Genomic DNA, 14,126 nt, shown 5'->3' on the forward strand with positions numbered 1-14,126 from the left:
AAACTAATTTCAATTTTCATTCACATTAACTGCTTCATTTCTCTGAAGGGATCTAAACTGCAGTTTAGTCCAATTATGTCTAATTTGGTGAGCAGTGTTCTTAATTCCATTGAGAATAGTTGTAAAGCTTAGACAAATATAATGTCAGAGTTTAGAGATGGGTGAAAACTTTAAAGACAAAATTAACAGTATTAGGAATCTCGTTATTCATCTCTGTGTATTTATCTACAAGTAACAAGACATTACAGTTGGCAGGTTCATCAACATTTATCAGGTTTTTGTGGCACACATTCACCACAGTCCTTTGATTATTAATTTATGAACGTGTTGTCTCATAAACACAGGAGAAACCAAAGAGAACTGGTTATCCAGTTCGCTGCTCCTTCAGCTTCTTCATTCCCAAAACAAAGGACCATTAGCAAAGCAACATTCCAGTTTCTCTCACGCCACTACTATACATCATGCACGTATTTTTTCAATATTTGCCTCACATCCACCACAAAGGTGGAAGCAAAGGGCAGACACACAGCTGAGAATAAAATGCCCATGTCACTCAAACCAACAGCAGCTTCTGCTCCATCTTGCACACAGCAGTAAGTCCAACTGTTGGACCACATTAAACACCTACAGAACTTAAAATGGGTGAAGAAAACTAACACAAAGAATTACATGAGGTGTGGATGAACAGCAGGTCCGTGATCTCCCACTGTACATTAGTGCATGCTTCCTTCAGGCACCGCTCTGGAAGGGTTCACAGCACCCAGCCTCTTTCCCCACTAGCAATCACCACCATTCCCAACATTCCTTGTACCAGACCCAAATCATTCCACAGATTCCTCACACCAGGCCCAAACTGCACCAGAGTTAATTTTGCCTCATTCTGTTAATCCTGCTACACTGATTCTACATTAGATTACTAAAATAGCCAGATCCAGCTGTCTGAACAACTGAGCAAACTAACATAATGGTCTCTAATATTTTTCCTGAAGTTTTATTTTGAAACTCTGGGAAAGACTGTTGGCCTGCTCAGGGGATCTGCTCTTAACACATGCTGCTTCATTAAAAAGATCTTCAAACACCAGCATTTGGGAAAAAAAAACGAAATTAGATCACTCCAACTCTCTGTTCACAGCAGTTTGTGGTGTTTTGCATTAGCTAAGACATTAGAGGTTTGTGGGACATTGCAAACTCCAGGTGGAGAAAACACAAGGCCCTACTCAGTAGGGCACATAACACAATTTCAATACCTTATTTCTGGATAACATCTCACGAAGACAAAGCCAAGAACCTTCTCCTCATATTCCATCCCCTCAGATCTACTCTGCTTCTCTCCTAACTCTCAGCCTGACTTCACTGTGACACCTCCTTATGGATGACTACCCTCAAAATCCACATGGCTAAAACAAAACAGACAGTTTTTGCACCCGCATCATCTCTGTGATCTCTTTTTGCAACCTGTGAAAGAAGCACTACCCACAGTCTGTCAGTCTGGTCCCACCTGAAGCCTGATCCAACCTGAGCTCCTCCCAGGTCTCATACTTTTCAGCTCTTTTGGACACCAACTTACTGCTGCATTCACACAGGTACAACTCACACAGGCTCCAAGGATCAGTCAGAACAAGGGCAGAGCACAAAGCACATTCCTCTCCCCTCAGTAACTACCAGGCTTGCATTTCCAACCCAGAAGACTTTCAAAGATCCGAGCTCCTCTTTGCAACTCTTTAGCCTCTACAACATCAAACACAAGCTAATTGCCTCGGCTTTCAAAGTGCCTGGACACTCCTTCTACCACCCCTTCTTATCTCACATAGGATTGGGGGAGTATTTCACGCTTTTGGTGCCCCTGTGACACCAATTTCCTTTGTGCATTTTTTCAACTACACATTTTTATGCTTTCTCCCCAGCCACCCCACAGGCATGGTCAGACCTCCAAACCTTACCACCGAAATATACCGCTCTTCCTCCCCAGTTGGAACAGAAGTATCTAAAGGGAATCAGACCCTGGTTGAACCAGGGTAACCCTGCAGCCTCAGACCAAATGCCTCAAACTGGGGCTCTTAAGAGACACAGTCTAGGGACTTTTCCTTGAATAAGCTTAGTTTTACCATTGCTAATGCAGTATTTTCAGGCTGACTCCCCAGAACACAGTTGTTTAAACAGCAGATGTAAGTTTGTCCCAGCTATTATTTGTCAGGCACTTGGACAATAAGACACTGACATCTCAGCTGGTAACCTCTTTAGAAGAGACAGTTCCAAATATTTACTGTCTAGCACACACTTGCTCTCATTACAACACAGGTAGCATAATCAAGTTACTACTCAGAAATGGGAATCATCCCAAAACCACTGTTTGAACAGGTCCCTGCTTAAGTGGGAGCCCTTGCATGCAAGCAAGTGAGGAATCCACCAAATAACACTTTAAAGCCACCAACCCCCATAAAAGATTTTCTCTAACAAACCTCAATCACGGTGCAAGAATAGCTTATTAACACGTCAGTGTTCCTCCAAATTCTCTCTTTAGAGGTTCCCTTACATTGTTTCAGGTAGCTGTTTCATCACAGCTTGGCTCTCTCAGCAGGGCCACAAAAAGAAACCTGTATTAAAGCTGGTATTATCTTGAGCCTCTAAATAAAATAAAAGTGTGTGTCACGAGTGTGACTGTAGCGTGTAACATTGCATTAGCTGCAACGTTGGTACGATGACGCAGCTCTCCTTGCATCACCCACATGGCTCAAAGTCACCTCCTGCCCCATAGCAGGGCACCATGCCGGCATTTTTTTCCAGCTCTCTGATGCTCAGTATCAAAATGGGAAGTCGGGTGAGAGGCACATCACTGCTACGACCAGAGAGGGAGCTCACAAGATGGAGATGGCCAAAGCAACCCAGCCATGTGCTGCCACCAACAGAAGCGTCTCACCCAGCTTCCTGTCCAATCCGATCGCAAGGTCCTGCCTGCTCCCCTGTATCTGCAGCTTCTGCTGAATCCCAGAAGCCAAGACATCTTGCTAAATCAGCACAGAATGACCTTACCAAAGAGTCGAAACAGCTTTCCAGGGGGTTAGCTCCTTGAAACAGCTTGCACAGTGCCAGAAGCAACAAGGGGAAGCTGCCCTGGAGAGGAAGCAGGAGCACAGGAACCACCCCATAGCTTTTGTCAGTTCAGGACACCCAAGGTTTGTCTAGTCCAAGACCAAAAAGATCTCACTCCTACTTTTAGTGCTCTTGAGATCTGATCAATCCTTCTCAGGCCAAGCTTTAGGCCTCTGTGCTGCTCAGGGCAGTCTGCCTGGGAGGTTTCACAAAGCAGACACTCTACCAGCTGACAGCCACCAACGGGGAAAGTTGTTTCATTTCCCCTCCTGCCCTGCTGCAGATGCTTGCCTTGTGCCAGCTCTTGGTCTCACCTCTGCATCGCAGAAGTCAAACGAACTCACAAGATCAGCAAAATCGTCTGGAAAGAATAAATTTCACTGTTTCCGGAAGGGTTAGTGAGTTTAACTTCATTACAGAAAGGTAAGGTTAGGACATGACACAGGACCAAGTGAAGCTGTGTCACCTGGGGCAACAGGGAAGAGGAGTAGTGGAGGAAGAAAAGGAAGGGGAAAAAGAACATTGCTACTCAAACAGCAAGGAGTTAACACCATCAGAAAGATAGCCTTCTCCAGAACCACACCCTGTCCCTTATTTTCAGCAGGACCTTGGTTATCAATTCACAAATCTGATGAATTCATTTCAGGCAGTTGAATGGATTAGTGCCCACAGAATCCCTCACGTTCCCTGGCAGAGGGAGCTTCCCCTAGAGGGGTGGCTATGTAAGATAAGAAGCAGCTCCTCCACTGACAGAGTTTCAGTCTCCTCTGCTACAGTAAAGAAATCCACCCACTTCAAGTTCCACTATCATAGTGGGCTGGAAACTCTGGAGCTGCTTTATGTGTAATACACCACGAACTTTTGAAAGGATGGGGTGAACAGCTGAGGTCCTACCCCCATGAGCCCACATTTAACCTGTAGTGCTTGTGAGCCAGTACCCAAAGGCCCCTAGAGATCCCTCAGTCTGTAGACCAAGTGCTTTCCAGGATCTCCCAAAGAGAAAGATCCTGTAGAAAGTAGAAAGACTGTAGAAGTGAGAAACACTAAAATATATAACCTCCCTTTCAGTAACCAGGACACCTCAAAGCTGGTATCTGACCAAAGTGTCACATGTGAACAACAAAACAGCTTAAAGACTATAAATTTGGTCCTTTCTAGAAGAAAAGGCAAGGAGCTTTTCATCTTGTAAAGAATACGACTACGTCATCAAAGAAATTTGATTAAATATTTCAAGGAATTTCATGTGACAAAAAAGGACAACTGCTGACAAAAAAAGGACAACTGCTCTGACATTTTATAACCTGCATTAGACTAGTTGCCAAGACAGTTTGTTATTGACTTGCCAAGGCTCACTCAAGCTGGATTCCACTAAAGTCAGTTTCCAAAGTTTTTCTTCTAAAAGACGGGGTTGTGATAAGCGTTTTAATTTGGAAAAGGCAAGAAATAAGACCACCCTTCAAAACATCCCCATTGCATCTTCTGCAAACAAATTAGCTCTCTAACAGATTTCTCCAGGGGCACCACAGGACCTGGTAACCTTCAAATTCAAAGGGCTGGAAGGAATAATGATGAAAAACTGTGCCACAAATCTACATGAAGTTACTACAGTAATGTAAGGCAGACTAAATGAGATATTAAAAAAAGTATGACCAAACTTGATTAAAAATTGTTTTTCTTTTTATGTAATGTAATGGAAGGCAGAAATAGCTGTTTGAGAAGAACAGCATTAATACACTGCTTCTTATAGCAGTGAAATGATAATAGAACTTCCCCAGTTCTAAACAGTTCTACTTAAATAACAAGGTAAAAACCTATTCAAAAACATTTTTCCTAAAGCTTAGAAGACATAAAACACGGTATTAGTAAAAAAAATAATCTCTACTTGAGAACAGTATTAATGGTATTCCCTTTATTTAGAGGGTCTTAGTTCCCATAACTGGATAAACATGGCTATGAATATTATGCCCCTTAGTCGAAGTCCCATTATCTCAATTTTTAAACAACCACAATAACCAAATGCTTGCCCTATATAATGTCAGCGTCTGAATTCTAAAATTGCCCAGCACAACTGCTTAATATTTTGTTAACCAACACCAATCCCCAACGCTTATTTGGTTAAAAAGAAAATAAAATAAATCTTGGTTAATTTAAAGTTCATTCGCAATGTGGTTTTCAAATCTGTCAAAACACGCACAAGGAGGTCTAGCAGCAGCCAGGAACTATGGGAAATTCAACTTGAAAGTTAAATCTGAACCACAAGGTCAAAGAAACAAAGTCATAACCAGTTCTCAAGCTCTAACACACCCACGCACCAGTCACAGAAACTTCGGAGTATCCCTGCTCTGAGCACCCAAACTCTGAAGAGCCGAAACAAGGGGATCTCGGTAGAACGTGGTATTATTTCTCCCCTCACAAACTCACGCCTACCCAAAGCAACGCTATGTAAACACGCAGATGCACATAACCTCCCTTTCAGTCCCCAAATCCCCTAAACGCGCCTATTCCAGAAGGATAAATGGGTTCATTCATAATCTATTTTTAAACACCAGACATGTTTTAAAAGAATTTCTTTTAATTCTTCAACGTCTTTATTTAAAATAACACATACCCAGAGCTCCTTCGCTCCCCGCCGGCTGGGAGTTCGGGAGCCGTTCCCCTTTCCCCCCTATGCGGTATGACACCGGGACGCACTAAAGCCATGGATACAGCCCAGCCGCCGGCACCGCCGCCCCTTCCCCGCGGCGGCGGGGCGGGGGGTGGCGGCTCAGGTGAGCCTGAGCGCGGGGGGCGCGGGTCGGGATGGGGCGGGAGGAGGGGGCACACGGGAGCTGGCGCCCAGCCGAAGGCACTGCCGAGCCGCCGGGCCGGCCGCGCCCCGACGCGCCTCCCACCTGCTCCCTCGGGAGAGGAGAGGATGGAGCCGGGGGGTGGGGGGGGCTGCGGAGAGCCGCGGGGGCCGCGGAGATTCGGCCGCAGGACCGCAGTCAGGAGGTTCCTTGGCGCAGACCTCGCCGCGGGTGGGTGCGGCTCTTCCCCCCCCCGCGCCGCCCCGGCCCCACACAAAAGCGACGTCGCCCCTGCGGCCGCCCTCGCCCCCCGCCCCGCTGCTGCCGCCGGCGGGAGTTTTATGACTGCGGCGCCGACCGTGGCGCAGTCCTGGCCCCGCCGCGCCCCAGCCCCAGCCCCGCGCCCGGCCCGGGGGGTGCCCGCGGCCGCGGCAGGTGCCCACAGTCGCGGCGGGAAACTTTCCCCGGGCCGGGGGCGCGGCGGGAGCCGCCGCCTCGCGTGTCCCTTCCCCGGTTCCCCGCCGTTCCTGCCTTACCTTGGCGGGCTCCGCCGGTGGCTGGGGCACCACCGCGTCTTCTGCCGGCAGCGGCTCCGGAGGGGTGCGGGGGAGCTCGGCGGCGGCCCCGGCCCCGGCCCCGTCCTGTGTGGCGGGCGGCTCGGCGGAGCTGCCGGCGCCCATGGCGCTGCCCCGCGGCCGTGCGGAGCCGCGGGCGGGGGCTGGCGGTGGGCGGCGGCGCGGCCGGAATTGAGGGAGCCCGGCTCTCCGCAAACTCCTTTACGGAGCGAAAGGAGAAAAGGGGGGTGGGGGAGAAAGATTAAAAAAAAAAAAAAAAAAAAAAAAAGGAAAGGGAGGGGGGAAAAAAAACCCTAGCGAGAGGCAGCGAGGAAAATCACCTCCTCCCCTGGTCCCCCCGCCTGCCTGCCTCTTGCTCCATCACATGAGCAGAGCCGCGGACACGCCTTGCAGCATCAAACCGGGCTGATAAGGAGCGGCCAAGGGGGGCAGCGCTCTGCCCGCCGCCGCCGCCTCTCCCCGCCCCTCCCGGGCACCGCCGGGGCGGGGGCGCCGCCTGGCCCCCGGCCCTCAGCCCTCCGCGGCGGCACCGCGGCGCTGACTCAGCGTTTCTGCCCCCTCCTTGCCCGCCCGGGGCCGGGGCCGGGGCCAGGACGAGCCCCGGGGAGCTCCGCCGCATGGGCTGCGCCCCCCGCCTGGCTGCGCTACCCCGCGGGGCTCCTGCCTCGAGACTCGGCTCCGCGGCCGCCAGCCCTCCGCGCCCGGAGCTCCCGGACCTAAGCTACGCTGGGCCCGTCTGAGGGAAGGACGTCCAGGTTTCAGCTGATCCAGAAATGTAAGATCCCATGTCTTAGGCAACTTTGGGGTGGGGGGGAATCAACCTGCCTTTTTTTTTTTTATTGTCATGCAGGACAGGTTCCCTTCTATTAATACATGGCATAACCATGCAAAGGCAAGAAAAGGGTAGTTTCTCTCCTAGCCCAGAACACACAAAGTGTCTTTACCATGCCGCAAAAGCAGGACCAACAAGGACCAACATGTCCGTAGGCACGCTTCTACCTGGTACTTTCAAAAAGTGTCAGCAGTGAAATAGCACATACATTAGAATAAACCAACAACAATGTGCCAAAGGGTAGCAAATGGATCCATTAACTGTTCTTCTCCATAAGTATAAAATCTTTTTTTCTAAACATATACGTGTATCCATCGTCTATGGAGTTCATGGTTGAAATCGGGGTTGATATGAAGAGTTCACAGTACATACTAGAGAACCATACACAATTTCCTTTAGAACATTTAAACCACTCCTCACCCACCAAAACAGTTTCATTCAGAAAAAATCCGTTCTACAAATGGCCCAATCTCCACATGATGGTCAGTTTTTTCCCTAAAAAAATGAAGACATATTAAGTCAATGACTGAAAAAGCCTCTGCAGCCTTTTCCCTTAGCTAATATGAAACCTACTGGAATCACTGGTGTTCAGCAGAAAAAAACTGGTGTCATGGATCACACAGATAGAATCAACATCTCTCCCTTTCTGCTTAGTCTCCCTTATTTTCAGATGAGAGAGGAGACACAGGTCTGAGCTTTCAGTAATGTCTAACCAAGTCCCTGTAGTAGGTCTTCCCCATAGCCACCCAGTGCTTCTTGATCATCCATTGGCCAGCACCCACAACAGGTGAGCAAGGAGCCCCTTAGCAGCCTTTCCTGGTTGTCATCTTTTGATGCCCATGTTTCTGGTGGAGAAAGAGCTGGCACCACCTCCATGCCCCTCCAAATCTGCCTTTCTCCCTGCCTTCTGCTGCTCCTTTGCAGGTGCTGCTGAGAACTGAGGCCAGCCCTACTGCTGCAGGGCTATCTTGGGTTCCCTTTCAGCTGTGGACCCTGGGCACCGGCACAGAGGTCTCCTGGGCTTTGGAGAGGGGAGGGCCAGCCATGGGGCTTAGTGGCATATGGAGAAGCTGGGAACACATGTGCGATGGGAGGGGAGATCAGGGATTTGTCAGGGAGTTTCTCAAGAAGGGAAATGTGACATAATTCAAGGTCTTTGCCACATCATTTCTCTTTTCACTGCTCATTGACCACAAAATGCTTTCTTTGCGAGCAGCTAGAACATAGCCTCCTTCCTCCCATCTAAACTTGCTTTTTAGTCCTTTTGTTTGTACCCAGCGGCACCAGCTCTGTGCCCAGCAGTCTTAGAGCACAGATACTGCAAGCACTGCAACTGAGAGAGATGCCCCTCAACACCCATCCACCAGCCATTTTCTGAACACGAATTACTTCCTTTTGTCTGGAAGTCTTTGGCTGCATCTGTATGGTGAGATAAAATATGATGGGGTTGGCTTTCTGGTGATAAGGTCAAGCAGCACAGGATGGCTTGTGTGTACACCCGTAATTTGTCCTCATTCTGAATCGTCACGTCTCTGCACACTTGTGGTGTAGACAGCAATGGGCTGGTGTCCCATCCCTTGATTGGGCACATCTTCTGTCTCCTTTCCTCTTGCACTTATTTATTTGCTGTTGTTTTCTTTCTTGGAATACATCTAGCGTAGGAACTTTAAGAGAGATATCCTACATCTATAGTCTTGTCCACAGGATGGTCAGTTCCCATTTTGTCTTTCTTGATGCTCTGTACCCTGCCTGTACAGAGGGAATCACGATGAATGACAGGTCTGACTCCGGCATGTGTCAGCCTGTGTTTCTCTGTCTTCTGTCTGTGAGCTGGAGTGGTTATTGCCCAGACCTTTGCCCTGAATGCTGCAACTGCCTCTTGCTATATGGAAGTGTTTTTCAGGCACTAAATCTGTTTCTCTTGACAGCCTTTCCAGAGAAGTGGAGTCACATATGCTTTGGATGGTCCTTTTCCAAAGTCACCAAATGTTGACGCTGAGGCGAGAATATTCCAGCTATTGACAGAAGCATGCATGTACACTTTTTAGGATGAAACCAAGGAAGCAAAAAAAATAGTAATTAAAGTTCTGCTGGCATGTTATCTAGAACTATTTCCAGAAAAACATCTTTGAGGAAACCCCTATTAAGAGATCCAAGCACAGACCTTTCAAGTGGCAGGACAATCTTTTAGCATTGCAGCTAGCACATGACTGTTTTAAACTCCCCTGAAACCCGGGCAACTTTCATAATCGTATTTATAATGTAGAGTCTGTGGACAAGGCTTAATTTACTTACTTTTAAAAATTGCTCCTTTTCCAAAAGCATTTATAATTGATGTAACTGGTGCTAATGCATTTGTACAGAAGATATGAACCACATATCTCAGACTGTGAGCTTGTGTTGGTGAAATATTTTCCTGCTGTCTTCTGCCCCATTCATGATTCTCCCCATCCACTCCTTGCAGCTTTGATTCTGTTGGTCCACGCAAGTGACCACAGGCTTTGCTGCTGCTCTGGCTGATTCCCGAGGAGCAGCGGGGTGGATGGGGAGTCAGCAGCAAGGTGAGTGTGGGAGGGCTAGTCCCCAGCATCTGCGATGGGGAACAGGGCTGCCTGCCCAGCCTGCATGCCAGGGGCTCCTCCATATCTGATCCACGCTGGCTGTTCACAGGTTTGTGTGAGATGGTGACTGGGAGCACTGGCAGCTGCCTGGAGCCCTGTTTACACGAATGCTCTTGCTGCCTTTATCAGTGGTGGAGCCGCATTGGGATATTTTTGGCATAAAAGCTAAGTGGAGACATATCATGTAAGTGTTCTCAAAATGGGAAGCTCTTAAGAACATACCTTAGATCTGGATAGAGTATATAGTGCTCTGACTTACCTCAGCTGTAGTTACTGCAATCTTCAGCTTTTTTCCCCTCTCTTTGTCCAGCTGTGATAGGAAATTCTAGGATGCCGTTAGAAATACATGCATATGCCTAAGAAGCCAGTATGTATCAGCCTAACAAAATACTGATGAGTATAAAAGGAAGAAAATTACAAAAATAGTCATGTAAAAGTAGTTTACTTGCAAGCAGCATTGATAATGTCATAGGAAGAAACAACGAAAAAGGAATACATTTTGCAAATTAGCTGGGAGAAGACCTTTACTTCTTAGGAGCTCACATACCCCAGAAAAATTGCACTGAAACAAAATAAACAGAACCTCTACATCTAGTATGTTTACATCACAGAATTGATCTGTGTCAGAAAAGACCTATTCATGAATAAAGACACACATCTGTGCAATTTAAAAATAATGTTAGTAGCAGAAACTGACTTCCAGTCTTGAATTTGATGATTATTTACATAAGGCCATACATTAGTATAGCAAGTGTGTCATCCAGCATGTAGCTGCACGTTACTGCATCACCCAGAGACCACTGCCAGACATCCCAAAGCCATTTCAGGACAGACAGACCCAGCCTGCAGTTTCTCTACTACCAGCCTCTCTCTACTACCTCTCTACTACTCCCTCTACTACCCAGCCCTGTAGTTTCACAGAGAAACCAGTTTCTCTATGGTTTCTCTCCTCACCAGTTCTTCACTTACCCTGTTCTTCCTAGGAGATGTTGGACAAATATGTTAAGCTTCAGCAGTCTGTTATCACCTTCCCCCAGGCAGTCCTTCACAGGGCCGTGGGACAAGGCAAGAGACTGCAAAGGTCCATCCCATTGGCAGTTTGGCTGAAGAGATGCACAGCATGGTCTGGTCACTGCCCAAATGATGCTATCTCAAACCTGTAAGGGCTCTGGTTACTGGACAGCCTCTGAACACCAAAACATTACCTCCTGGAAACACCTATATTTTGGTATGGACAGATCAAACTTAAGAGTAAAAATGGCTGGAAGTTTTTTCTTAAGTGGGAGGAAAAAATCATTTGGCTTTATAAGGAAGAAAAAAAAAGTATGCTAGATGAGTTTTCAGAGAAGGAATAAGCTCAAAGGACTACGTTTCATCATTCCCCTCTAATACCAAGTGGTTGGCTTTCTTGTTAAGGAGGCAAAAGCTATACCCAGGCTGTAGTTTAGTTTCATGTTATTAGTTTGGTAGTCATGCAGTGTAATAGGAGAATAAATAATGTGGTGTGCAGCTGCAAGGGAGCACTAGCTCACAGGCAAGCTTAGTTACAATGGCAAAGATGGAAGAATGTGACCTTCGATGCAGTGCTTTATCTGCTGCACAGATAAATGCATCTCACCCAAAAAGCCTTTCAGTCAGTGCTCTGAGGAAATTCCTCATCAAGGAAGGAATGCCCAGAGGAGAGAGATAAAGAGGCACAGAAGGTCTCCCTAATGCCATTACCCCGTTGTCCCAGCAGCAGGTGAGTGAGGCTCTTTTGTCTTCAGGAGGAAACCCCTGTGGCTTGGGACTGAGAGCACTGACTGTTTAGAAATGCCTTGGCACTACTGATGTTATCAAGAATGGCAGGGTTCAGAGGCAGCAGGTGCTAAAACACCACTTGGAAAATTAAATTGAAATCTAGAGTGAACTCAGAGAATAATTTAGATTGGATGGACCCTCCAGAGGTCATCTAGTCCAATCTCTCACTCAAAGCAGGGTGAGCTTCAGCCTTAGATGAGGCTGCTTAGGGCTTTGTTCAAGGGAGTTCTTATCCTTCCTCCACTATTGCCAGTGCCTGCCCCCTATATGCATATAAACAGGTGAAGAAAACACCTTCCCTCTGTTGGCATCAGCAGTATGCTTCCAGTCTCTGCTGCTGAGTGATCCCATCCTTCACAAGCTTGGCTGTCACCCCGAGATGCCTGCCCTTTGCCAGTTGCCCCAGCAGTCTCTGCCCACCCTGTGCATTCCCATCTCCTCTCCCAAAGTGTTGGTGCCACAGGCAGGCTGTACTTCCCTGAAGTACCCCAAAAGGCACCCAGCTCTGCCTACCTGGACAGATACATCCCTTCTCAGGAGCCCTGTCCCAGAAATGAGAATCAGGATGTGAAGCTGCTCTGTGCACCCATCCTACCCTCCAGACTACCTGCCCCCTGGCAATTTTTGTCATGTTTTGTGTCTCCTGGCTGAGCAGTGTGGAAACTGCATAAGCCATGAAATCCTTCTTCTTCTGATGTGTAGAGGCCCAACCTGAGCAGAGTCAGTCAACCAGGAAAGCTTTATAGCTGCAGGTACAAAATGGCAAAATGTTTTTTGGATCACAACATTGGCAAACAGAGCAGGAAAACAAATTTAAAAGGAAGCACAGACACCACCAAGATTGTGTCTTAATACTGTCATATTCTTCCTCTGGCCTGAGCAAGTACCATCCTGGTCTGCTAGTGCTTACCCAGAATAGTATCCCTACCCTGTTACTGCCTGACCTGTTTCTTTGCAGCATTCCTCTGGCTCTCCATCAGGCATGATTTACTTGTCTTTGGCTTCCTCATCTAACCCCACCATATTTATAATTTGTCTTTCAGTATTGATAACGGTCAAAGCTATCCCCCTCCTTCATCTGCTTTTGAGATGTTCTAACAGGAGCCTCTGTGCTTTGCCCTATGCTGCTTCTGATGCCTAGAGGCAACGTCCTTCAGAACCTTCATTAAATCATGCCTTTGACATGTTGTCTACAGAAGATGGGACAGCAGATAGGTAGCAGTGTGGCTGACCAATGATTACTGATTACTCAGCAACATTATTTCCTTACTTCCCTGTCTCCCTCCATTGGCCCACCCCACGTGTTGCAGACACATCGGGCTTCGCCTCTGAGAGCCAGCCCTTTGCCCTGACCCCCACGCCTGCACGGTGTCTTGTCAGCCCCAGGCTGGCGAGGGGTGTCCAGGCACAGAGCAGTCGGGTGTCCGTGTCAGCGGACGGGTTTCACTGGAAGCACCTTGTGCTCAGGGGGGCAGAGCCATCCGGTGGTCCCCGGGTGGGCAATGCCTCCTCCCTTTCCTGGACTGGTGCACACGGCCACTGAATTGGGGGAAGCCGCGAGATCTGATGTTTCCGCTGCTTTGTAGTGGGATTGTAAATTTTCCGATGCAAGGAAAACACTTTTGTTCTGGCTGATATAATGCTGAATAATATGGAGAGGGGGGGTCTGCTGTGACTCCACGTGCCTATTTCTGCAGTAATACAAATAGTAAATGGGCCTTAGTCATTCATAATTTATAATTTTTGTTGTGAGCAATCCATAGAAATTTTAGTCTTAACTGACAAAGTACAAAGCAACACCCAAACTTTTAAGCAGAAGTTTTTAACCTTCTGTCAGTGTGGTCAAAAATAAGCTCACTTCCAGAAAAATAACCAGGAAAGATAGCCAGAAAGATAACCATCGTCTTTCAGACTTCTAAATAATTCCCGAACTGGGACTCGAGCTCAAAGCATTTTTAGCCCTTTTGTTGCAAAGGCACATAAAAAAAGATTACTGATGCGGGAAGGATGCAAGAAGTGGAGCAAGCATAGATAATTTCTATAGTCCTGGTTTTGTCTTAGTCATTTTAGAAGAGGGCACTAACACACCTGACAGGTGGAAATCTTCAGCAGCAGTGAGAACAAGTGAGAACCATCTACAACCTCTGTGAGGGTCTGTGTATTCGTCTTGGAAAACAGAAAGTAGAGAGCCTCTGGGGTAGAGACAGGAGTCCCTCAGTAAGGCATCACATACAGACGTAAAATTTAGATCAACTTTTCCAATTTTTACATACAAAAAGGTAAGATGCTTTTCTTGATGGGTCTCCACCTTTATGAATTTATAATAATAGCATGCAGTTAGCCCAGCCAGTAAATGCTCTCTGCACCTCCATTGTAACAGAAGGGACAATAACCCAGCTGGTGTAATTTCTAGGGCTGATCA

At 47.5% G+C, this 14,126-nt stretch overlaps 1 protein-coding gene across 1 annotated transcript in view; it reads right to left on the minus strand.

Annotated features, from left to right (window-relative positions):
- AKAP12 (A-kinase anchoring protein 12) overlaps positions 1–6,641 on the minus strand; it is a 30,988-nt gene extending 24,347 nt beyond the window's left edge. The window contains exon 1 of the mRNA XM_027733844.2: positions 6,413–6,641. Within this exon, the coding sequence (XP_027589645.2) occupies positions 6,413–6,556 (144 nt within the window). The 5' untranslated portion in view covers positions 6,557–6,641. The remainder of the gene's footprint in view (positions 1–6,412) is intronic.
- Between the last annotated feature and the right edge of the window lie 7,485 nt (positions 6,642–14,126).

Source organism: Pipra filicauda, unplaced genomic scaffold (genome assembly GCF_003945595.2).
Source record: "Pipra filicauda isolate LSUMZ 115617 unplaced genomic scaffold, ASM394559v2 scaffold42_size3861933_pilon, whole genome shotgun sequence".
Lineage (NCBI taxonomy): Eukaryota > Metazoa > Chordata > Aves > Passeriformes > Pipridae > Pipra > Pipra filicauda.